Raw genomic sequence first — 21,776 nt, 5'->3', positions numbered from 1 at the left:
TCAACATTCTAGCAAAGTCCGCTTGCTAGCATAAGTCATACGACTGGGAGCTGCGCTCAAGGTTAGTGTCATCACTTCATCTCAATAAAGTGACTGACTACACGGGCTCACAGGTGTGATTGTGTGTCCAAGCGGGCCGTCCAGGTCGCGGAATCGAGCACACCCCGCAGCCAGCGAACCCCCCTCTCCCACCCCCTCCTTCTTTTTGGCGAGGCGCGTTCATGACTTGTGCTCGTGAGGAGAAGAAAAGTTTTGGGGACAAGAAAAGAAAAGAACGTTCTGGAAGACAACGATCTTTTTTGTTTGGGACATGTTGACACACGGCAGCAAGCTGCATTAAAACATGTAAGTTGATTTTATTCCCTTTTTAATTTATTTTTTACTTCTGCAGCGCTCCTGCGCGCGGGCGCGCGCGCCCGTGCGTGTCTTTGACTCATCTTGAAGTGATTTGTACCATTGCTGAATATTTTTTACATTCATTATTGACTATTTGTGACATTAAAATCACTTTTTAGCACTTAAGTGTCGATCACAGCTCGAGGTGACGTCAAAAACTGATGATGATCACCTTGAACTTGATTTTCACAGTCTGCTAATTAACTAGCCATTTAACTAACCAGTCAGCAGCAGACAGTGTAATTCACTAGTTAATTAAGGTTGGTGACGTCACTGGTGATGATTGACTGACACCATTGCGTCATTCAGGAGAGAAACTACAGGTGGCGCTAGTTCTCATAGCATGAACATCCATCCATCCGTTATCTATGCCGCTTATCGTAATTAGGGTCACGGGGGTATACTGGAGCCTACCTATCCCAGCTGACTTCAGGCGAGAGGTGGGGTACACCCTGGACTGGTCGCCAGCCAGTCGCAGGGCCTATCACACTCACATTCATACCTATGGACAATTTAGAGTCGAACATGCATGTTTTTGGAACATGGGAGGAAACTGGAGTACCCGGAGAAAACACCCACACACACAGAGAAAATCCACACAGAGATGCCCAACGGAGATTCGAAATCAGGTCTTCCCGATCTCCTGACAGTGTGGCCAACATGCTAACCACCACCGTGCAGCCCATAGCATGAACAACGTCGTCATTATCATCAGCAGCATCATTTTTCTTTATGTCGTCATCATGACGTCCAAACAGGATGTGTTGTATCTAGAATGTTCTTGCAGAATTGTCTCGGCTGTGTGGTCAGTGTGCACGTTGTGTAACCGCTGGCAGCACCAACAACACATCCTTTCACCATCTCACTCCTTCCAAACTTTTATGACCATTCTTTCTCAGCGTCTTCAGCCTCCGCTTTCAAAATAAAAGTCACCTCACCAAATCTGTCAACGCATTCCTATATGCAAACTCTTTCTACGCTTGCCAGTCACCAGGCTAGCAGGTAGTAATATTAGCATGCCGATGTGTCAGTCATCAGGCTAGCAGTTAGCAACATTAGCACGCCATTGTATCAGTCACCAGGTTAACAGTTGGCAGATGTCATTACGCAATCTGTTCCGGAAACGCAATCGGTTCTACTCCATCTACATCCGGTTGGCCTAATTTTCGGCAGTCACGTGTTGGGCAAGCCGATTTGTACTCCTACGCATGTGAAATATACCTCATCCGATCTATTTTAAGGCAGTTACAGAGCGTAAATGTCAAGCACCAATATTTCTGCTACGCATGTGCACTCCCAAAAAGGTTATTGAGATTAGAGAAATTACAACATCATTTTTTTCATTTTTTTTTCCTCATATCCATGGTCATATCCATAAGTCCCTTTTTCTTGGTTCCATAAATAATTTTAAGATTTTTTTCACCACTGAAAAAAAAAAAACACAAAAGCATTTGCTCGCAAGATATGTTTGGATGGATGGTATTTCTCTGTTTAGAAAAAAAATAACTCTGCTGAATCCTCTAGATAGACTCTGCTTATGATTGTTTACATTCAAATATCACTTCATTTTATGTGTTGTTTATTGCATTTATTTGTGTACAGTATATTATACGTAACCGGATATGACGTTTACGTCTCCACTACGTGAATTGTGTAAGTTTTTACGTAACTCAGTCTTGTTGAATAAAGACGATAGACACATCTGCATGCTAACAAAGTCTTTTAATAAGAGTCACAAATAAAATAACCCCCTAATATATTACATATATGAAGTATGGTTATTGACCATTTATGTTCATGCACCACAGCACGTGACACCGCAGAAGCACTTGTTTCAAAAGGAGGAAGTGACGTAGGTCTGGCGCATGCGCAGAACCGATTGCGGTTCCAGCGCGGATTGTGTAATGACAGCAACATTAGCATTCCGGTGTATCAGTCACCAGGTTAGCGGTTGGTAACATTAGCATGCCGATGTATCAGTCACCAGGTTAGCGGTTGGTAACATTAGCATGCCAATGTATCAGTCACCAGGTTAGCAATTGGTAACATTAGCATGCTGATGTATTAGTCACCAGGCTAGTAGTTAGCAACATTAGCATGTTGTTGAATCAGTCACCAAGCTCGTTGTGGCTATGTTAGCATGTCCATGTATCAGTCACCAGGCTAACAGTTAGCAACAAAGGCATGTTGACGTCCCCCGGAACAAACAACAGCATGTCCATGTATCAGTCACCGGGTTAGCAGTTAGCAACATTAGCATGTCCATGTATCAGTCACAAGGCTAATAGCACTTTTGGCATGTTGACATCCCCTGGAACAAGATAGTAAATAGGATCTTTAGGGGGCGTGGCCACATTTCCCTGTATCCAGAAGGCCACGCCCTCTCTGAGGTGTCACACACATGAATGGTCTTCTTTGTGTGTGTGTTGGTGGGGGGAGTGTGTTTGAGCCAACACGACAAAGAGACACTTTAGTTTGAATGTCAGCAGCTGCATGACATTATAACAACCACTCATAAATATTCATGAAGCCAAGCTCCGCCCTGCCATCATCTGAGCTCCTTACCTAGCCATGCCCCTTCTCCTCAGGGCGGCGTGTCGTAGGGGTGTCATTGTGGTGGTCTTCCTGCTGTGGGCGGGGCTTCACACACACGGTAAGAACCTGCTCCATGTGACACCTCTGGTCATGTGATCTCTGTGTCATCTGCTGCTCTTCATCCTCATTAGCCTTCACCTTCAGTAGTTGTGTGTGTGTGTACTCTGTGTTCCTTTAACACACTTGCGTGTGTGTGTGTGTGTATTTTCCATAGTATTCCAGCAGCCTGAGGCCAAGTACCCTCATAAACTTCCCAGCAGTTCTAACCGCATACACACGCACACGCGCGCACACACACACAGTGCATTGTGTGTCTTTGGTGGAAAGAACACATTATGTCACTTCCTGTGGGAGGGTTAAGCCCCTCCCCCACCTTCTTGTGTGGCCACGCCTCCATACTTTGATTGACATCACCACCTTCTTTGCTTCCTCTCTAGAACTTTGTTCTCTGTCTCCTTGCCTCCTTGTCTCCTCGTGTCCTAGGCTGCAGTAAGTCATTAAGATGCTGTGTGTGTGTGTGTGTGTGTGTGTGTGTGGGTTAATCACCCACATTAGCATTTAAATAAGTGTCAGCAGAACACAAACATGATTGTTGTTCATGTACACACGGTTAATTACTATTATTAGTTCTCAGGGCTTTGGATCGATCGCAACTGGACTGTTAGATTTACCAACACACTCGTGTGTGTGTGTGTGTGTGTGTGTGTGTGTGTGTGTGTGTGTTATTGAGTGATGATGTTGATCTTCTTGGTGCTTCTTCTAAATGTTGTATTAAATGTACTAATAAATGCAGTAATAGTATACTGTAGTAATAAATGTTATAAATGTAGTCATGAAAGTTGTAAATGTAGTTTTTAAAAAAAGCTCGTAATAAATGCTGTAAATGTTGTAATAAATGTTAAAATGAATGTAGTAAATATAGTTGCAAAAGTTGTAATAATTGTAAATATATGTTTTAAATACAGTCGTCCCTCATTGCGGTTTTTCAAACATGAATGAATTAATTAATGTTTTGTGGTTGAATATGATCTATTATTAGTAAACAAAATGCCTATTTAAGCAAATTGTACATATTCATGGCCTAAATTAAGCATTTCCAAGCATAAAAATGGCTAAATGAACGAAAATACAAATATATGGCATTCAAAAGACGCAATATGAAGTAATACAGTGTTGTGACTTTATTGTGACTGTGTGCCTTTTATGGAGCACGGCCTGGGAAGTAACATGCGTGACATCAACTGGCTAGAGTTGATGGTATGCTGAGTGCTAGCAGCAGGTTAGCGGTGTAGAGTGTGGCTGACAGCAGCTCCTGTGTGAATGTTCACTGCATGTGTTTTCTGCTCGTTAAAGTGATTGACGTGCATCATGAGTCTCTCCTTAACCATAACAGCGGCAATAGAGTAATATTCTACAATGGTCTCTAGGTGTCATTAATGTTACATTGATGAGACAATAGCCGCCAGGAAGCATGCTGTCAATGCTAACTTGTGAGTCTATCTTAGCTGTGCTCGATGTCTAAGATGGCTTATTTTTCTATTATGATGTCTGCTAGATTGGGAAATATAAGTGTAAAGGTGACTATGGGGTGTTATTTCATGTCTAGAGGACTGTAATAATGGTAAAACCATATTTAGAAGGTCATAAACAGGTTTTCGATGCTCTACCTATGAAAATATGAAATGTATTAGTATTGAATCCCATTTCACGGAAATTCACTTATCACGGTCGACTCTAGAACCAATTAACCGTGATAAACTGTATAGTAATAAATGTAATTAAATGTATTACATGTAGTAATAAATGCAGTGATAACTGTAGTAATACATAAGTAATCAAGTAAAAATACAAGTTGTAAATGTGGTAATAAAATAATATATGTAGTACTAAAAGTTGTAATAAATGTTGTAATAATTATTGTAAATGTAGTATTAAATGTTTTAAAATATGTGTAATTAAATGTTGTAATAAAAAGTAGTAATAAATGTTGTTAAATGGTGTCATAATTGTAACTAGAAAATTCCCGCAGAAATTTTGATGGGATGTGTGCCATATATAAATTAGAATTTTGACATGAGTAAAATAAAACTTTAACATGCTAACAGTTAGCATGTTAGCTGATAACAAGGCGTCACCAAGTATCGAAACTCCCCAAGTTTTATCGTGTCCTTATATCAAGCAATGTGTCTATTTGCTTTTAGAAATTAATATATTAGCTAAGATGCTAATATATGAATATATTGTTAGCATGCTAACACCAAAAGTGTCCAGGAAGGTGTATCGTGTCCCTGGCTCATAGTGTGCAGCTAGTATTGCTATGTGATCCTACACCTGAGCTACAGGGCTTGGAGCTGCAGGGTTTCTCTTGTCTGTCCATTCAAAAATGTGATGTCCCTAATGTAGTGGCCCGTTTTTTTTTTTTTTGTTAATAAATACCACTCTGCTCACGAACAAGACAAATCTGGCGATGTAACGTGTGGGGGGGTTCCGCATTAATTGCACAAAAAGTGGCAGAATGATATAATAAGAAAAATATATAAAGAATAAATATGAGCAGTAATAAGATGGGCTGCTATGCATTGCAGAGCACCCATTAAAATGTGTGCTTTGCATTTCACGCATGCCCATAATAAATGTTAATGTAGTAATAAAAGTTGTAACAAATAACGTAACTGTACTAATAAATGGAAAAAATGTTGTAAACGTAGTAACAGAAGTTGTAAATGTAGTCATAAAATAATACATTTAGTCAAAGGTTGTAATAAATGCTGTAATAAATATAGTAAATGTAGTAATACAAGTTATAATAAATAAATATATTAATAAATGTTAATGTAGTTAAAAGTTGTAACAAATGTAGTCATAAATGTTGTAATAAATGCTGTTGTGTACAGTGTGTGGCTGCGAGTGCGGGGGTCCGTGGCTGAGGGAGGAGGAGGCAGGGCTTCTGGCGTCTCCGTGCTACCCCCAGCAGTACCCCAACTCTCAGAGCTGCAGGTGGCGTTTGCGGGCCCCCCCAGGTTTTGTAGTGCAGCTGACCTTCGTGGACTTCCAGCTGGAGGAGGCGCCGGGCTGCGTGTACGACCGTGTGGCCGTGCACGGCGGGGCCGGGCGCGTGGACCTGTGTGGCCTGACCGCGCACGGCCTCACGCTTAACTCCAGCGGGAACATCATGGACGTGGAGTTCACTTCCGACTTCAGCGTGCAGAAGAGAGGCTTCAGTGCCACCTTCCGCCATGGTGGGTGTGGCCTCCGTGCTGTGTTAAGCTAAGCTAAAGAAGAAGATGTAGTTAGTGCATGTGATCTGTGCTGCTAGCATGTTAGCATTAAGGTTTTCTTTACTTGTTTGCCACCTTGCAGTCCCCGTGGCACTGAGGAACCAAAAGGTCAGCGTTGCCGGGGGCAACGACCAAGTGGCCAAAGTGTCGTCTTCTGTTGCCATGCCGACACTGCACCACCTGACTCTCTGCTTTGAGCTGGAGCGCAGCGCACGCCAGCAGGTGCTTCACGTGCACACACACATGCATGCATGATGACATCAGCTAACTCAATTTGGCCCCGCCCCACCCTTCACCTGACCGCTGCCCAGGTGGAATGGATCTTCACGTATGAAGACGAGGATGGCAACACGGCATTGGCGCTGGGTGGCGACGAGAGTGGCGTGAAGCTGGTGGTGGGAGGCGTGACGTGCTCACTGGACTCCATCGTGACGGCGTCCGACTGGAGCTGGTCCATGAAGAACTTGTGCGTCCTCTGGTCGTCGTCCAACGGGCGCGTGGGCGTCTACTTGGAGGGCAACCATTGGGCCAAGACGTGCTCCGCCTCCACTGGACGCTCCGTGGCCGGGGGCGGGACCTTCCACCTGGGAGGAGGTGACTTTTTTTCTTCTTCCTCCTGTTAACACGTTAGCTCGGGTGCTAAACTAGCATGCTGTAACGTCATCAGGGGTGCACAGCTTCGAGGGAAACGTGTACAACATGCGTGTGTGGGACTATGCCATGACGGTGCAGCAGCTCAACGCGCTCACATGCAAGGTGGTGGGAAACGTCATCGACTGGGACAACGCCTTCTGGGACATTCCGTCATCGCTGACACAGACGGACCACTCGCTCAGCTGCAGTGAGACCCTCCTTTCTTTGTGACGTCACAACTAGCTGTGACGCTAACTGACATCTTCCTCCTTAACTTCATTCAAAGGTGTGACCCCGCCCAGCAACAGCACCCTCAACACCCACTGTGACACCACCCGCCTGGGATGTCCAGGTAAGGAAAACAACAGTGTCTGAGCTATGTCATGTACATCTATAAGAAGCGTATGTGTGTGTGTCTTGACAGAAAAATGTAGTCCCACACACACACACACACACACACACACACACACACACACAGAGTTTCCATGTGTCCTGGCAGTCCATTTGTGGAAAGTAATGTGCACTTCCTTGTTTCCTTGCTTCCTAAGGAGGCTGCAGGAGAACATTAGTGAGGGACAGTCCCCACCCCCACCCCCACCCCCACCCCCACTCCCACCTCCATATTCCAGCCAAATCCACTAGAAGTGAACTTGAGGTCCAAACATGTTGAGTGGTGTTCAGGGACATCATTAACGTGAACGCTGGGAGTTTTGGGCCAGCTGACTACGTGACGCACTATCGCCTCACACACTATCGCTATCACGGTGTACAGCAGAGATGTCCAAAGTTTTTTCAGTGAAGGTCACATACATAAGCATGAAAGTTTGTTTATGCATACAACCCTCGCTGTGTAGTGCCAGCAAGGTCATGCTAGCTACATTAGCATGTTAATGGCATCTATATGCTAAGTAGGCGCTAGCTACAGTAGCATGTTGCTATGACAACTGTCTGTGTGGACATCATGTGCTCAGTGCGATGAAGGTTGTGTTCGCTCATCATCATCCTCATCCCTGTCTCTCATCCCAACATTCCCGCCAGCCGCTTCCTCTCCCGCCAGCTCATCCACGTCCTCCACTAACAGCATCCATGCTACTAATGTCCACGGTAAGACCTCCTTCCCTCCTTTCCTGCTGTCATGTTGTCTCACCAAAACTCTTTAGACTTCTCCATGAGGGAAGACGGAATACACAGACGTCCACTTGCACTGTTCCTCTTGTCCATTGTCCTTCTCAGTCCATCCCAACACTTCCTCTGCTCCCACTCGCATGCCTCTAACCCCCACCAGAACCAGCAGAATCAGCGGCTCCTCTTTGGGTAAGCTTTCAGTGGCTGACGCCAACTTGCAAGGTTGCGTGTCCGCCATCAGGAATTTATTCCCAAATGAGAAATCAGCTCCTCAGAAAAGAGATGTTTCTGCCATTTTTGGTCCTGCCGGGACTGCTAGTGAAGGTGTGGGAGGTTTATTTCACCTCCAGGACCAGAAAGGTGCACTTTAGCAACCTGAAAAAACACAAATGAGATTTCACGACAGGTCTGGTCAACACATTACTGAAGGGGCTAGTGCTTTGGTTAGGGTCAGGTTAAAGATAGGGTTAGGATTGGGGTTTTGGTTAGGCTGGGCGATATGGACCAAAACTCATATGTCGATATATTTAGTTTGAATATATCTCCCGATACTTTTTTTAAGCAAAGGGAGTTTAGACAAAATCAAAGCCAACTATGCATGTCAAGTTCTTCTATGCTGGAGCCTATCCCAGCTGACTTCAGGCGAGAGGCGGGCTACACCCTGGAGTGGTTGCCATTCAATCGCAGGGCACACATTCATACCGATGGACAATTTAGAGTCGCCAATTAACCGAACATGCATGTTTTTGGAATGTGGGAGGAAACCCACGCACGCACGGGGAGAACATGCAAACTCCACGCAGATGCCCAACGGAGATTCAAACCCAGATCTTCCTGATCTCCTGACTGTGCGGCCAACATGCTGACGACTAGACCACCGTGCAGCCTTGCATGTCAAGTTGTTTTATTAAAATAAATACTTAACATGAGGATGTTTTTTTAAAGCTTCATGCAAGATGCACATAAAAAAATCTTATCTAAAAATAGCCTCTAAAATAAAGGAGGCCATTCTCGTTTTGAAATAAATATAGAAAAAGTCAAATATTGTGTTTTTTATAACAAACCTTTAGCTATGCTCAAATCCTCAGCTCATAACAAAATAACAAAATGAGTCCCCGTTTTAAGAGGAAAATTTTAAATGTCAGCAACTCAAAAATACTTGAACAGTAGCATTTTTGTAGGTGAACATTTTTAGAAGAGACAGGCATATCCTTATTTTGTGCCAGGAACACCAACCTGTCAACTGCATCAGGCATAGCATCTTCCTTGTACAGATCTTGTCGTGCTAAACAATTGTGACTGCGAAGTCCATCGTTTTCAGCAGGTTTTTAAAAACCCTTTTTTCCACTGTTGCAACGAGGACCATGTGATAGGACACCACTTTATAATAGCACACCTTTGCTTTTCCTTCCATGAGGAACGCAACAGGAGCGCGGCGGACAGCCTCGCAGCTTCACACATTCCTCGTATTAGAGTTCGTGCCTCCACATTACTGAGCTAGCGCTTATTCCTTGCTGACTAATTCTTCCACCGCAGACGCTGCCGCTTCGACGTTCGGTTTGGGGTAGAATTAGGTTTTGGGTGAGTAACTTTTACTTGGAATCGGTTACTTTTTTTTTTTACTTGAGTAGATTTTGAGACCTTCAGTTCAACATTTGAGTTCCACCTCTGGTGTACAAACATCTGTTAGCATATATGTTTATATTCATACTTTTGAAAAGCATGTTATCTGAGCATGACTGTGTGATGTGTATGTGTAGCCCAACAGAGAGAGTGCCCCCCGCTGGCCGTCAGCACTAACAGCACCCCCACTAACCTGACAAGGCATGGTAAAAGTCCCGCTAATGCTACATGCTAATTAGCTGCACATGCTTGAAATGATTGTGGCGCTGCTTGGCGTAGCATTTCAACTCAGAGTGAGCACTTGCTCAGTGAATATGAACTTAATGTTTCATAGATTTGATGTCACTTCCTTTCTTTAAGCTAACCTTCCTAGCTGCACATGCTGTCTCCTCTTTACTCTCTACTCTGCTGTCGACGCTTCTGTACTTTGTTGTCATGACGTGTTTGTGTACCAATCCTGTGGACCAAATATTCATGTGGTGGGCGGGGCCTCGCTCCTAATTTTGATGACTGTTGTTACTTCCTGTCACCTGTGCTCGCTGCTGCCTCTCGCTGGCAGCTTCTGGTGCTGCTACTACAAGTTCTGGTCTGGTGGGTCGCCAGAAGAGGCTCGCTCGTGTTTTCATTGCCGGACTTCCCAAGGTAGGGCCTGCCCCGCGCCCTCAGGACACCAGTCTCCCAACACAAGGGCCCGCCCCTTCCTTACCGCCAGCCCGACCGGCTGCCCCGCCTCCCAAGCCATCGCGTCTGGGCTTCATCTCCACGCCTCTCGTGTGGCGGGGGAGGAAGAGGCCGTCTGTGCCAGCCGTGCCCATCACCAAGCCCACCCGAGCAAACTCCTCCCACTCTATAGAGGGCTCATCTCCACGGCGACCCAGCGACGATCTCTTCCGCTCCAGAGGATCGCACAGCAACAGAAAAACCAAACATGCGGCGCTGCTCGTCACAGAAGCATCTGGAAGTGGAGCCCCTACGGCAGTGGGCGGAGCTTCCACAGCGTATGTTAGAAGGCTCTTAAGCCCCACCCCCAGCATGTCATCCAGAATCTCCTTGTCTCCGCCCACTTTCCCCACCTTTTCAGGTGAGGAGGGGGTGTGGCCATCTCACCCTTCAACACAACACCATGACAGTCATGTGACTGAGATGGAAGCGGGGACTGTTCAGGGTCATGTGACCACTTCTTCTGCTGGCTTTCCTGCGATGGCTGTCGTCATGGCAACAGAGGGGCTGAGGGGAGATGGCGCCATCTCACCTCTCCCTCCTCTAGCAACCTTCACGCTTCCTTTCCTTTCAGTCCTTCCGCTATCCCTCACATCCTCGCTCCCACCTGTCCTGCGGCCTACTGCCACTCAACCCCCCCTGCATCCCCTAAAACCGTCAACACATTCAGAGGTCCAAAGTGCACGTGAACACACCCCTCTGCTCTTATCTGAGCTGGCCCCGCCCTCTGTGAGCAAAGGCACAATGATTGACAGCCCAGGAGTGCACGCTGGTTCTGCTGGGGGGGCGGGGCCCTCCCCCACCTGGCCCCCGCCCGCTGACTCTGGCCGCCCCGTTTGCGCCAACATGTCTGCAGCCCATGTGCCGGGGGGGGCGTGTCCATGCAAACACAGCCACAGTTGGACGACAGACAGTACGTCACCCACCTGTCAATCAAAACTTCTATGAACACATGAGGTCAAAGGTCATCAGCTAGTCAGCCACATCAGTCAGTGTGATGGACCTTCAAAATAAATGACATGTAACATAACATATCATAAATAGCATACATATACATAACAAACAGTATATAAATACACTGTAAAACAACATACTACTGTATATACATCATATAAAAAGAAAGCTTGAACTTTTGCCTAGTCCTGTATATATGACATATAATATATATGTTATGTATTATGTATGATATACATATACACATATACATTGGTGACCTCTTTCCTCCAAGCAGGAAGTCTTTTCTGGCTTGGTGCTTGTAGACAGCTGTCAATCAGTAGAGTGGGCTTTGTGCTTGTGGAGGCTGGTGATTGGTTCATCATGAAGATGTGATTAATTATGTCATCTTTCATGTACATGCGCTCATCATCGTCTTAATCTTCCTCCATGCTGTGCGTAGTCCGCTTCCTCCACGTGCTCTGTGATTGCTGACTAGTGTAGACTGACCTCTAGTGGCCAAAGTCAAGCATAGCAGGACGTTCTACATACTGTACATGTACAGTAGTTGACAAATATATTTTACTGTAGCAGTACGCTCGTGTATATATATATATATATATATATATATATATATATATATATATATATATACACACACACATATACAGTATAAGTAATACATGTACTGTATAAGTTAATTTATACTGTATATACAGCGTATAGATATATACAAGTAATACTGTACATGTATAAGTTCATTGCACAGACTATTGATAGTGTGTGTCACATGACGTTGTTAGTTTAGTGCTCACCAGGATTTGCGGGATTGCTGTCCTGCTACGTGGAACAGACGCTAAAAGAAGGTTTGTTGTTGTTGGTTTGTTGTAATTCACGTGTCTACCTGCAGAGGTCGTCATCTACAAGCTGTCGGTGGTGGTGCATGATGGGAGCTCCACACTAACTCAGGCAGACGTGAAGGAAGCAGTGTCCTCCTGGGTAAGACCACCCTCCAGAGTTTGCTTGCATTGAGCTAACGACTAGCATGTGCTTTCTGCTCGCAGCTGAACCAGACCTTCCAGAATTGGACTCACTCTGTCTTGGTGGACACAGTCAGGTGAGACCTCCGTTGGCTGAGGACAAGTATCTCCACTCTTTGACGCTAACGTGCACTTCTCTCTGCAGCGTACAGTCTGCACTCCTGCCTGGAGGTCACTCAAGGTCATAGCAGTGGACATCACCTTTGACTCCAAGGTTGAAGGTTGTGTTAACGTTGGTCTGCATGTGTCCACAGCTTCGCCAGCCATGCTCTGCTGCTTCACCATTACATCACTGACGACAGTCCGGGCCGAGACGCTGTCTCTGCTAGAATATCTAGCAGGGACGCACGCATTGGTGCTGGCCTGGTGGTCCGCACCGCCTCCATTCGAGTCACGCTCGTGGGTAAGATGATCTTCAATCTCAGGGACGTTAGTATGTTTCTGACTTTGTCCTTCCTGACAGATGTATGTCCAGAGGACAATACTGTCCACTACCGCTGGCCTGAGACCCGCCCCAGCATCACTCACTTCCTGCCGTGCTTCCCCAACAAGGAGCAGAGCGCCGCCAGGACATGGTAAGTTGACGCAGGAAGACAGGAAGGTTGCTGCTAGCTGATGTCACTTGTTAGGTGGTCGCATTGCCAACAGTGTCCTTGTGTCCTTGTGACAGTTTGATTGACCGCCACAACTTCTCATCCTTTTGGTCACCCGCCGACTTCAGCAACTGCACCGACATCGACGCCATCCAGGTTTCAGCAGGTATTCCTGCCCCCACGTCACGTGATACGTGACACATTTCTAATCAACTGTACTAAATGTTTTGGATGCAGAGAATGCGGCCGAGGTTGCCGCACAACTGGCCGCCATTGCCAACAACCAGCTTTCCAAAGAAGAAGTGAGTCTGCGCTCATTGAGCAAAGCCATGCCCAACATGACCCTCCTCCCCTCATCACACCACTTCACTTCCTGTGTGCAGGTGTCTAAAGTGGTCAGCAAGGTCAAGCAGCTGGTCCGTGTGGCCAAGATCAATGCCACCTTGGCGTCTGCAGTCGTTGCTGTCATTTCCAATGTCATGAGCAGCCCTCAGAGCGCTCTGGCCCCCGCCTCCGACAGGTAAGTCCAAATTGGACTTTACTAGACTGGACTTTCTACTGGTATGGAGGAGACTACAATAGACCAGACGAGGCTGGACTGGACTAGATTAGGCTAGACGAGACTGGACTAGAGACACCTCTAGTCCAGAGGTCTGACTAGCTGTGCCTCCATTAGGGCCCTGAAGACGGTGGAGCAGCTGCTTGACAAGTTGGAATTTGAGGGTCCATCAGTGAGCATCACGTCCAGACATCTGTCCTTAGGGGTGTCAGCCTTCAATACGTCGACCTTCAACGGGACGTCGTTCAGTGCCTTCATCCCGCCAAACACAACCGACCCACAGGTAGCACAAAGACCACGTTGCTAAGCAGTCATCGACACCATCTTTCTGGAATGTCTCTGTCGTTGGCTCTGCCTTTTCAGATTGACTTTGAATCGGAGCGGACCAACCCGCTGGCTCAGGTCACGCTGCCTGCGTCGCTGCTGTCCGGTGCGTCGCTCAGCGAGGCCCGCATCAACTTCCTGTTCTTCAGCAGCACCAGCCTCTTCCAGGTCAGAGCCTAGCCCTGATCTGGTCCCCGATCTGGTCCCTGTTCCTTTTCCGTCCTGTCCACCAACTTGCGTGGTTTCTCCGCAGAGCGAGCTGGACGGACGCACGCTCAACAGTTATGTGGTGGCCAGCAGCGTGGGAAACTGGAGCGTCAGCGACCTGAGTGATCCAGTCCAGATTGAGATAGTTCACCTGTCGCCACAAGTCAGCTTTTTCCTCGTTTCCCTCATTTCTGTCTCCTTGTATCTGTTCATGTCGCCATGACAACCGATGTTCTTCTTTCAGGCCTTCCGCAATCCTGTCTGCATGTTCTGGGACTTCAGCAGGAACGGTCGGTCATGTCATTGATGATGATAATGACAATGTAGTAGTCAGTCACATGACAAGCAGCAAACAAGGTGACATGCATGTGCGTCCAGCAGGTGGCGCGGGAGGCTGGAATGCAGACGGCTGCAGAGTGTCCAAAGAAGATTCCGGCATCAACAGGACCGTCTGTTTGTGCGACCACTTGACGCACTTTGGCATCCTGATGGTGAGCGTGCACGGCGTGTTGGCATATGACGTGTGGCGGGCGTGTGCGCTGACTTGTGTCTTTTGCATTCAGGACATTTCAGGAGTGTCGCCTCATATCGACCGGCGTAACAACCGCATCCTCACCTTCATCTCCTTTGTGGGTTGCGGCATCTCCGCTATCTTCTCAGCCGCCACATTGCTCACCTACGTCGCCTTTGAGTGAGCTTCCTAGCCCCGCCCACATAACACATCTCATGTACTGTAGATGTATAGTCTGTTCCAGGGTCAAACCTGTATGTGCTGCAAGCGTAAAAAGAAGTCAACATGACTCACATGCGTGTGCAGGAAGCTGCGGCGTGACTACCCGTCCAAGATCCTGATGAACCTGAGCGCGTCGCTGCTGCTCCTCAACATGGCGTTCCTGTTGAACGGATGGTTGTCGGGGCAACGGAGCGAGGCGCTGTGCTTGGCCGCCGCCGTGCTGCTGCACTACTTCCTTCTGACGTCGTTCACGTGGATGGGGCTGGAGTCGGTGCACATGTACATCGCGCTGGTCAAGGTGTTCAACACGTACATTCGCAGATACATCCTCAAGTTCTGCCTGCTGGGCTGGGGTGAGTCTCCCTCGCTGCACCTTCAGTCCTGCCCTCGGGGGCTGCCGCACTGCCTCACCACCTTCTGCTTTCAGGAGTTCCTGCCGTGCTGGTCGCGACGGTCGTGGCCGTGGATAAACGGTCCTATGGCGCGCAGGAGTACGGCGCTGGCGAGTACGGCGATGGATCATCTGAGTTGTAAGTGAGGCGGTACAAAACGAACGCCAATCATCATCATCTTATCATCATCATCGTCATGGATGGGGTGTGTCTGCAGCTGCTGGATCCAAAGTCCACTTGTGTTCTACACGGCATGCGTGGCCTACTTCTGCCTCGTCTTCCTGCTCAACGTTGCCATGTTTGTCGTAGTCATGCTGCAGATCTGCGGACGCAATGGCAAACATAGCAACCGCACATTCCGAGAGGAGGTACCATCGCTCGCCATCTGTCCGGGTCGCTGTTGTCACCTTAGTAACGCTGGCTTCCTGTGCTGCAGGTGGTGCGGAACCTGCGCAGCGTGGTCAGCCTGACCTTCCTGCTTGGCATGACCTGGGCCTTCGCGCTCTTCGCCTGGGGGCCCGTCAGCCTCATCTTCGTCTACCTCTTCGCCATCTTCAACTCGCTGCAAGGTGAGCACATGACACACGCGTCACGTGACCAAACACTCATCTCTTCTTCTTGGCCCTGCAGGACTCTTCATCTTCTTCTTCCACTGTGCGCTGAAAGAGAACGTGCAGAAGCAGTGGAGACGCTCGCTGTGCTGCGCTCGCTTCAGACTTGCCGACAACTCCGGTACCACCTTCATGGAAGCTTTACCTGTGAAGTCCCGTAAAGACGAGTCACATGACCTGTGTGTGTTTCAGACTGGAGTAAGACGGCGACCAACAACAACACCAAGAAGGCCACGTCTGAGCAGGCGGTCCAGTCTTTGTCCTCAGGCTCCTTTGGCGCCAGTGCCACTAACTGGACCTCAAAAGCTAAAGTCACACTGAAGCCTTTCACTAGGACACACGACGACACAGGTGACACGCTAACGCTGCCATCTTCACCTCATCAGCATGTCAACATGATTGTGTTGTGTGTGTGTTTGTGCAGAAAGTTGTTGCAGCCAATAGGAGGAGGCGCAGAACAGCGCAGGTAAGCTGAAAGCCGATTGGCTGCTGCAAGCATCGCTTGCGTTGTCACACATTCTTCACCTGAGACACCCTGAGGGGGCGGAGCATTGACATGTGACCACTCTATCGTCTTGGCTAACACGCTAACCTGGTGAGAGAAGATACCCACGAAGATATGTGGTGCTGGTCGAACTAAATGTCTCAACTAGCTGCGAATCTTAGTGTAAACACCTGCTTGACCTCCAGGCAGCTGGAACAACTGTGGTTCGTGGCCAGCGAGCACTATACGTGATTCAGTGAGGAATGTTGGATGAACGTCTGGCCCGGAAGCTTCTGGATGTGAAAAAGCTCCTCTGGGTTTTTGCACCTTTGGAAAATGAGTTGTGTTTGCTGTGATGTCCAGTCGTCTTCAAGATGATGCAGTGGGCTTGTCGGTGCTTGTCAGCCAGACGTGATGGACACTTCCCGAGCGAGTTGTAATGTCTTGAAGAAGCCATCCCACCTCATCATGACTTCCAGATGTCTCATCCAAACACTGGTGACCTCGCCGTCAGCTGTTGGCAGCGTGCTTGAAAAACATTCCTGCAAAGGTCGGATGTGTCAAACTTCCTGCAATCTCTGAATGCTGTGCTATAAAGGAGGAAATATGAGCTGAGCACCAACATGTTTGTCATATGTCACATGTTGAAGCCCCGCCTCCTCTGTAAGGTTGCTTGCATCATCATGTGACCTTGCCACTTCCTGTTTGTAGATAAATGCCACCGGACCAGCCCCTGCTCCTTCCAGTCAACCAGATGATTGACAAGGTCAAATGTTACAACTTCCACAAGACCAGCACCCTCAAGAGCCTCCGCCCCTTCTCCTGGGGAGGGGGAGGGGGCCACGGACGCTTCCGGAACATTCCCCAACACAGCGTGGCCATCATGACGTCCATCACTAGCGTACTGCTGAACTCTGACCTGGTGTGATGCATGCCCAGTGACCTTTGACACGAGAAAGTGCTGAGTCATGATCTGCATGACAGCTGTCCTTTCCACGACCACTGTGGAGGCGACGAACCTTCCACAGCTTGGAGAGGACCACGCTAGCATTAGCATTAGCGATAGCACAGTCAGCTAGCTTTGTTGGCTGACCTTTGACCTGTTTCAGGTTGTGAAGATGAAGACTTTTTTTTATGTTCATTAAATTCATCTTTTTCTTTTCAGTCTGCTCTAAACTCTCAACAAACTTCCTGATTAGCACTTTCAGCTACCACATTTTTATTAATATTACAATCATTATTATTATTGTTGTTTTTGAACACGCCAATGAAAACAACGACTGTCATCACGATGACAACATGTGTAGTCATGAGTGGTGATGACGTCATCATGGACCACAGAAAAGTCATCAGTGTCTAAAACGATTGACAGCTTGACTAAATGAACGTGTGTTCAAAAGCAATTGACCTGGTCACGTGACTCCACCCACATTAATGTAGTTCTAGTAAGCAGAAACTAGACATAGATACAACGACATAGATACATACACATATACAGTATACATTTATATATTCTACATAGATAGATGCCTCCCTCTCTCTCTCTCTCTCTCCGAGCAGTTATTGGGACAAGCCCCGCCCCTTCGGCGCTCCCGGGCGGGAGCTTTACGAGCTTCACTTGGATGAGTCTTCTCTTGACTGCCGGGCGTGCGTGGGTTACGTACGTGTTGGATGGTGGGACAGCAGCAGTTGTGAAGGCGTGCACGCGCAGCGCAATATGGACTTCGCGCGCTTGTGCCTTCTCGCGTCCACGCTGATGCTAGTGCACGGGCGTCCAGGTGAGTCAGACGTGTGTGTGCGTGCGTGCGTGTTAAGTTAATTGAGTAAGACGTGACGCGCGTTCACGCACGTAGTATCAAGTGACAAGGTGAAAGCCACCGATGAAGTGATAAATGATTGTTTTTGATCTTCATTGCTACTAATTAAGAATTTATTCTCATTGTTCGTGTTAAGAGTGGCAGAGTTCTATTCTAGAATATAGAAAGTAGTTTGACCTTGTGAGATCTCATGTGACTATTCCATCGTCATCATGTCTACCTGTGAGACATATTCCTTGCCTCCATCGTGGATTATTTGTACTGGATGATTATTTGTGACACGATGAATAAGTGACTTTCAGAACTTTCTGCACGTGCACAGTCCGCCATGACACCTGGTTTGTGTCACTTTACTGTGCCTACCTGTATATGTACATTCCTACCTCCAACTGTCTGATGTGTCATCACCTACTTTGCATGCAGGCTCCGCCTCCTCCCTCATGAGCCCCACAGAGCAGGAGGGCCTCACCGTGGAAGGCCCCACGGTGCAGCTCGTCCAGACGGCCCACCCTCGAGCCAGACGCTGTTCCTGTGAGAACCACAAAGACAAAGAGTGTATCTTCTTCTGTCACATCGGCATCGTGTGGGTCAACACGCCAAGGTTCTTACAGACACGCTCGTTAGTCAGCAAGCAGGAAGTACTTGCTGACCACATCACACTTAAGCACAGCGTGCTAGCAATTATGCTGACAGCTAATCACATAGGTTCACAGCCACTAACGAAGGCCACGACTAAGGCTAACATCAGCTCAGGATACTTGTTGAAAAAGAGCCCACATGGTCTCCAAGACTCTCAGGGGTTGAAAGTTAGCAGTGCGGTGAGGAGCTTCCGTAATTAAGATGCTTTTGATGCTGCACTCAAGTTTCCTGCTGCTTCGCACGCTAACATGTGGCCAGACGCCATGCACGCTCTCCTTTTACAATCCAAATAAAGACAACCTTCCTCTTGTTGGAGGGAACATTCTCCACATTTTTGCACCACATGCTAACATAAGCTAATAAACACATAGCATGATGCTAACACACAACTAGGATAAGTCACACTAACAACATACAAGTATAACAAATAACACGACTGTGGTGTTGTCCTTGCAGCGACGTGGTTCCTTATGGGTTTGGCTCGGGTCGACTGAGGAGGGAAGTGGGTCGCTGCACGTGCACGCACGTGCGCGACATACACTGCATGGGCTTCTGCGCCACCGGCAGGCCAGTCTGGTAAAAAGACACTGAACAGGAAGACAGGAAGGAGTTTGTCATCAGGGGCGGGGCTTGAATGTGAATTTGGTGTGACTTCAAAGACCAATGGAAAGTGGCCGTTGCTTTTGCAATATAAGAGGTGGTTTATGATTGACATGTAAACATATTTAAATGATTTGGAAATATTACACAAATATTGTAATGTGAATAATAAATAGAAATGTACACTTCCTCTTACAGGTGTGCCTTAGGCTGGCCGCAATAAAAGGCCTCTCCAAAATGTGCAGTTTATGTGGGGGTGGGGATGTGGTATGGATGGAGTGGTCCATGGTACAAAGGCTGTAAATACTTATGTACTGTGAATACTTATGTACATGTCATTTCTTACTTTATTTTTACTACAAGTGCAAGCATAAATAGCCAGCATGACCAACGCTGTTGATGTCTGAGTCAGCATCTTCCAAACTTGTTGTGAAAGTCCGTTCAGCTCATCTCCACATTCCAAGCAGCGGCACTTGAGTGAGCTAGTAGCACGTTAGACATTTACACCGACAGCAGGAAGTGATGTCAGGGTACTTCCTGTGATGCTGAGGCATCGAGTAGGACACTCAACGTGACGACTAGACCACAACCTCCACGCCAAGACGCTGCACGGGAAGAAAGACAGTCTTCAACAAGAGGAAGCAGATGGGCCGACCCAAGACGGGCAGGCGGGAACTGGAACAGGAAGTAGTTGTCAGTCCTGCGTGGCCGTCCAGTCCAGTTGGTCTTTCTCGCGCACGCCGTAAACGCCCGCCAGCTCGTTGGACTTGTAGTAAACTGTCAGGGGGAGACATTTTCATCCTTGTTGTCCTTTCACAATTAAGCTCAGATTGTGGACGCTTGTTGAATACGTCATCGCAAACTCAGATTATTTAAGATGACGGCACTAGTGTATGTCTTATTCTTTTGATTGACATGTCAGACATAGGACATCCATCCAGTACTTATAAAACGCTAACCTTGAAAGAAAGGACGTCAACTCACGTTCACATGTTAAACACAGGAAGTGAATAAGTATAATAATACACATGAAGAAGGATTAAGTAAGATCTGTTTCTTCCTACTCTTTTTCACATGTTGAACTGTAATAATAAAGCATAATTAAGCATGCGCGTGTTAGGCTGGACGACGGCGCCCCCTACAGGCCAAACTTTCACTCACCTTCTAAAATGGATGGAAACCTTCTGCTCAACCTGCTCCTCAAATCTAAATACACAAAATATCCTCACATTAAATTCAATGAAATTGTCAAATATAAAGTAATACAGTAATGAAAATGCAATAAAGTCATTTTAGTGTGCGTGCATGTGTACCTTGGCTGCTGTTCATCATGTCAAAGAGTTTGTAGGCTCCAAAGACTCCAAGTAGTTCAACAACAATGACGACCTTCATCAATTTTTTGGCCAGCGGTGCCAGCGGTTTAGGAGACATCTGCAAACAACAGAAATACTGTGATACTGTGTGTGAAGTGCTCTAGTACTTCATGTCTTACCGACAGTACTTCATGTGTGACAGTAGTTGTCTAACAGTTGGCATCAGGTGTGCCAAAGTACGTTAGTAAACATCACTCCCTAACGCCTTAAGAGTCGCACTGGACATCGAGGTGATCGCTCGATGTGTAGCGCTCTCGACTCTCATTATGCGAACGCCACCTCAAGCCCGGCGGGGCGGAATGCGGGTCTGCCGGGACCGGGTTGGTCACACTCGTTCAAAGCACACGTTAACATGAGTGAAGCTTTACACTGGAAAACGTTCAAATCCATAACTTGGTCACACTGTGGTTTTCCACTAGAGTGTCTTCCTTCTTAACTGTGAACGGAAGTATTAGTTACGTGTTATAAAGCCACACAAATCTTCTCACCTCTGGTTGGGGAGCAAAGCGGCAACGTGTCAAAAGTTAGTTAGTTGCAAAAATGTGTGTTTACTGGTTTGGAAAGGTGATAGTTTGTGTCCTTCAGGTGACAACAATCAAGCTAACGTTTAGCTAACTACGGAAGTCCACCAGGGTCAAAACAATGCTAAAGGCGTTGCAGCTTCTGCTTGTGGGACACGACACCGTACTTCTCATTCCACTCTTACTACGTAGTAGTTTATAAATCCTACTAGAGATTATACAAAATAGCCAGGTTAATAAAAAGGCTTTTTTTTTTTAATATACACCGGTTTTTACATTCCGGCTTTCCCTACAAAAAAGTAGCCGTGCTGCAGTTAATCTTTTGGCCAGCAGGTGGCAGCATTAGCTCAGCTGTCCGAGTTGATTTCTAATTCGTGTATACCGCATATCTTCTTTTTACATTTTGTTCTTGTCTTCAATGCTTGTGAAGAAACTATGATTGTTTATTTTTTAAGTTCTTTTTTATTAGCAATATTGTTTATGTTTTAAGTTATTTTTTTATTAGCCACGTAAATAATATCTTCTTTCAGGTTTAAAATGAGCAGCATTTCTCATGAATCTTTTACAACGAGTACAGTAT

The 21,776-nt window shown here is 46.9% G+C and overlaps 3 protein-coding genes across 7 annotated transcripts; 2 read left to right on the top strand and 1 right to left on the bottom strand.

Moving 5' to 3' along the window:
- The first annotated feature begins 72 nt into the window (after window positions 1-72).
- Window positions 73-17,105, top strand: adgrg6 (adhesion G protein-coupled receptor G6). 5 transcript variants are annotated; one of them, XR_008567032.1, is made up of 31 exons: window positions 73-345; window positions 2,985-3,049; window positions 5,886-6,230; window positions 6,352-6,491; window positions 6,581-6,863; window positions 6,937-7,110; window positions 7,189-7,254; window positions 7,941-8,006; window positions 8,136-8,216; window positions 12,214-12,302; window positions 12,368-12,420; window positions 12,489-12,524; window positions 12,598-12,746; window positions 12,807-12,918; window positions 13,014-13,102; window positions 13,174-13,238; window positions 13,320-13,456; window positions 13,613-13,778; window positions 13,859-13,987; window positions 14,073-14,189; window positions 14,271-14,316; window positions 14,405-14,517; window positions 14,590-14,717; window positions 14,844-15,112; window positions 15,187-15,289; window positions 15,369-15,519; window positions 15,588-15,720; window positions 15,782-15,883; window positions 15,955-16,113; window positions 16,187-16,357; window positions 16,453-16,846. XR_008567032.1 is itself a non-coding variant. In XM_054762373.1 (31 exons), coding segments are annotated over exons 1-30 (3,585 nt in total). In that variant the 5' UTR covers window positions 73-343; the 3' UTR covers window positions 16,207-16,228; window positions 16,958-17,105. The 5 variants fall into 5 exon arrangements, 4 of the variants coding, with proteins under 4 accessions (XP_054618348.1, XP_054618347.1, XP_054618349.1 ...); XM_054762373.1 differs by lacking the exon at window positions 16,453-16,846 and adding an exon at window positions 16,958-17,105 and having other exon boundaries at window positions 14,408-14,517; window positions 16,187-16,228; XM_054762372.1 differs by lacking the exon at window positions 16,453-16,846 and adding an exon at window positions 16,958-17,105 and having other exon boundaries at window positions 16,187-16,228.
- Window positions 17,106-17,888: 783 nt separating this feature from the next.
- si:ch211-202p1.5 (uncharacterized protein LOC103909337 homolog) lies at window positions 17,889-20,039 on the top strand. The gene is made up of 3 exons (XM_054762378.1): window positions 17,889-18,024; window positions 18,487-18,664; window positions 19,159-20,039. The coding sequence occupies exons 1-3, from the start codon at window positions 17,964-17,966 to the stop codon at window positions 19,280-19,282; spliced, it is 363 nt and encodes a 120-aa protein (XP_054618353.1). The 5' UTR covers window positions 17,889-17,963; the 3' UTR covers window positions 19,283-20,039.
- LOC129172532 (protein CEBPZOS-like) lies at window positions 19,196-21,304 on the bottom strand. Its single transcript, XM_054762379.1, has 4 exons — window positions 21,164-21,304; window positions 20,616-20,733; window positions 20,464-20,508; window positions 19,196-20,079 (listed from the first exon to the last, which is right to left on the bottom strand). The coding sequence occupies exons 2-4, from the start codon at window positions 20,731-20,733 to the stop codon at window positions 19,997-19,999; spliced, it is 246 nt and encodes an 81-aa protein (XP_054618354.1). The 5' UTR covers window positions 21,164-21,304; the 3' UTR covers window positions 19,196-19,996.
- Between the last annotated feature and the right edge of the window lie 472 nt (window positions 21,305-21,776).

Source organism: Dunckerocampus dactyliophorus, chromosome 19 (assembly GCF_027744805.1).
Source record: "Dunckerocampus dactyliophorus isolate RoL2022-P2 chromosome 19, RoL_Ddac_1.1, whole genome shotgun sequence".
Lineage (NCBI taxonomy): Eukaryota > Metazoa > Chordata > Actinopteri > Syngnathiformes > Syngnathidae > Dunckerocampus > Dunckerocampus dactyliophorus.
The sequence above is the reverse complement of the archived record's forward strand: the minus strand, read 5'-3'. Positions and strand labels throughout refer to the sequence as shown.

What these genes read in the sequence shown, in the direction of transcription:
- LOC129172532 (XM_054762379.1), bottom strand. Translation starts at nt 20,733, where the DNA reads ATGTCTCCTAAACCGCTGGCACCGCTGGCCAAAAAATTGATGAAGGTC. An exon ending in CATGATGAACAGCAGCCAAG is followed by an intron (nt 20,509 to 20,615) that starts GTACACATGCAC and finishes TTGTGTATTTAG; the next exon opens with ATTTGAGGAGCAGGTTGAGC. An exon ending in GTTTCCATCCATTTTAGAAG is followed by an intron (nt 20,080 to 20,463) that starts GTGAGTGAAAGT and finishes TCCCCCTGACAG; the next exon opens with TTTACTACAAGTCCAACGAG.
- si:ch211-202p1.5 (XM_054762378.1), top strand. Translation starts at nt 17,964, where the DNA reads ATGGACTTCGCGCGCTTGTGCCTTCTCGCGTCCACGCTGATGCTAGTG. An exon ending in GCTAGTGCACGGGCGTCCAG is followed by an intron (nt 18,025 to 18,486) that starts GTGAGTCAGACG and finishes CTTTGCATGCAG; the next exon opens with GCTCCGCCTCCTCCCTCATG. An exon ending in GTGTGGGTCAACACGCCAAG is followed by an intron (nt 18,665 to 19,158) that starts GTTCTTACAGAC and finishes TTGTCCTTGCAG; the next exon opens with CGACGTGGTTCCTTATGGGT.
- adgrg6 (XM_054762372.1), top strand. An exon ending in CAGTGCCACCTTCCGCCATG is followed by an intron (nt 6,231 to 6,351) that starts GTGGGTGTGGCC and finishes GCCACCTTGCAG; the next exon opens with TCCCCGTGGCACTGAGGAAC. An exon ending in TAGTTCACCTGTCGCCACAA is followed by an intron (nt 14,190 to 14,270) that starts GTCAGCTTTTTC and finishes TTCTTCTTTCAG; the next exon opens with GCCTTCCGCAATCCTGTCTG.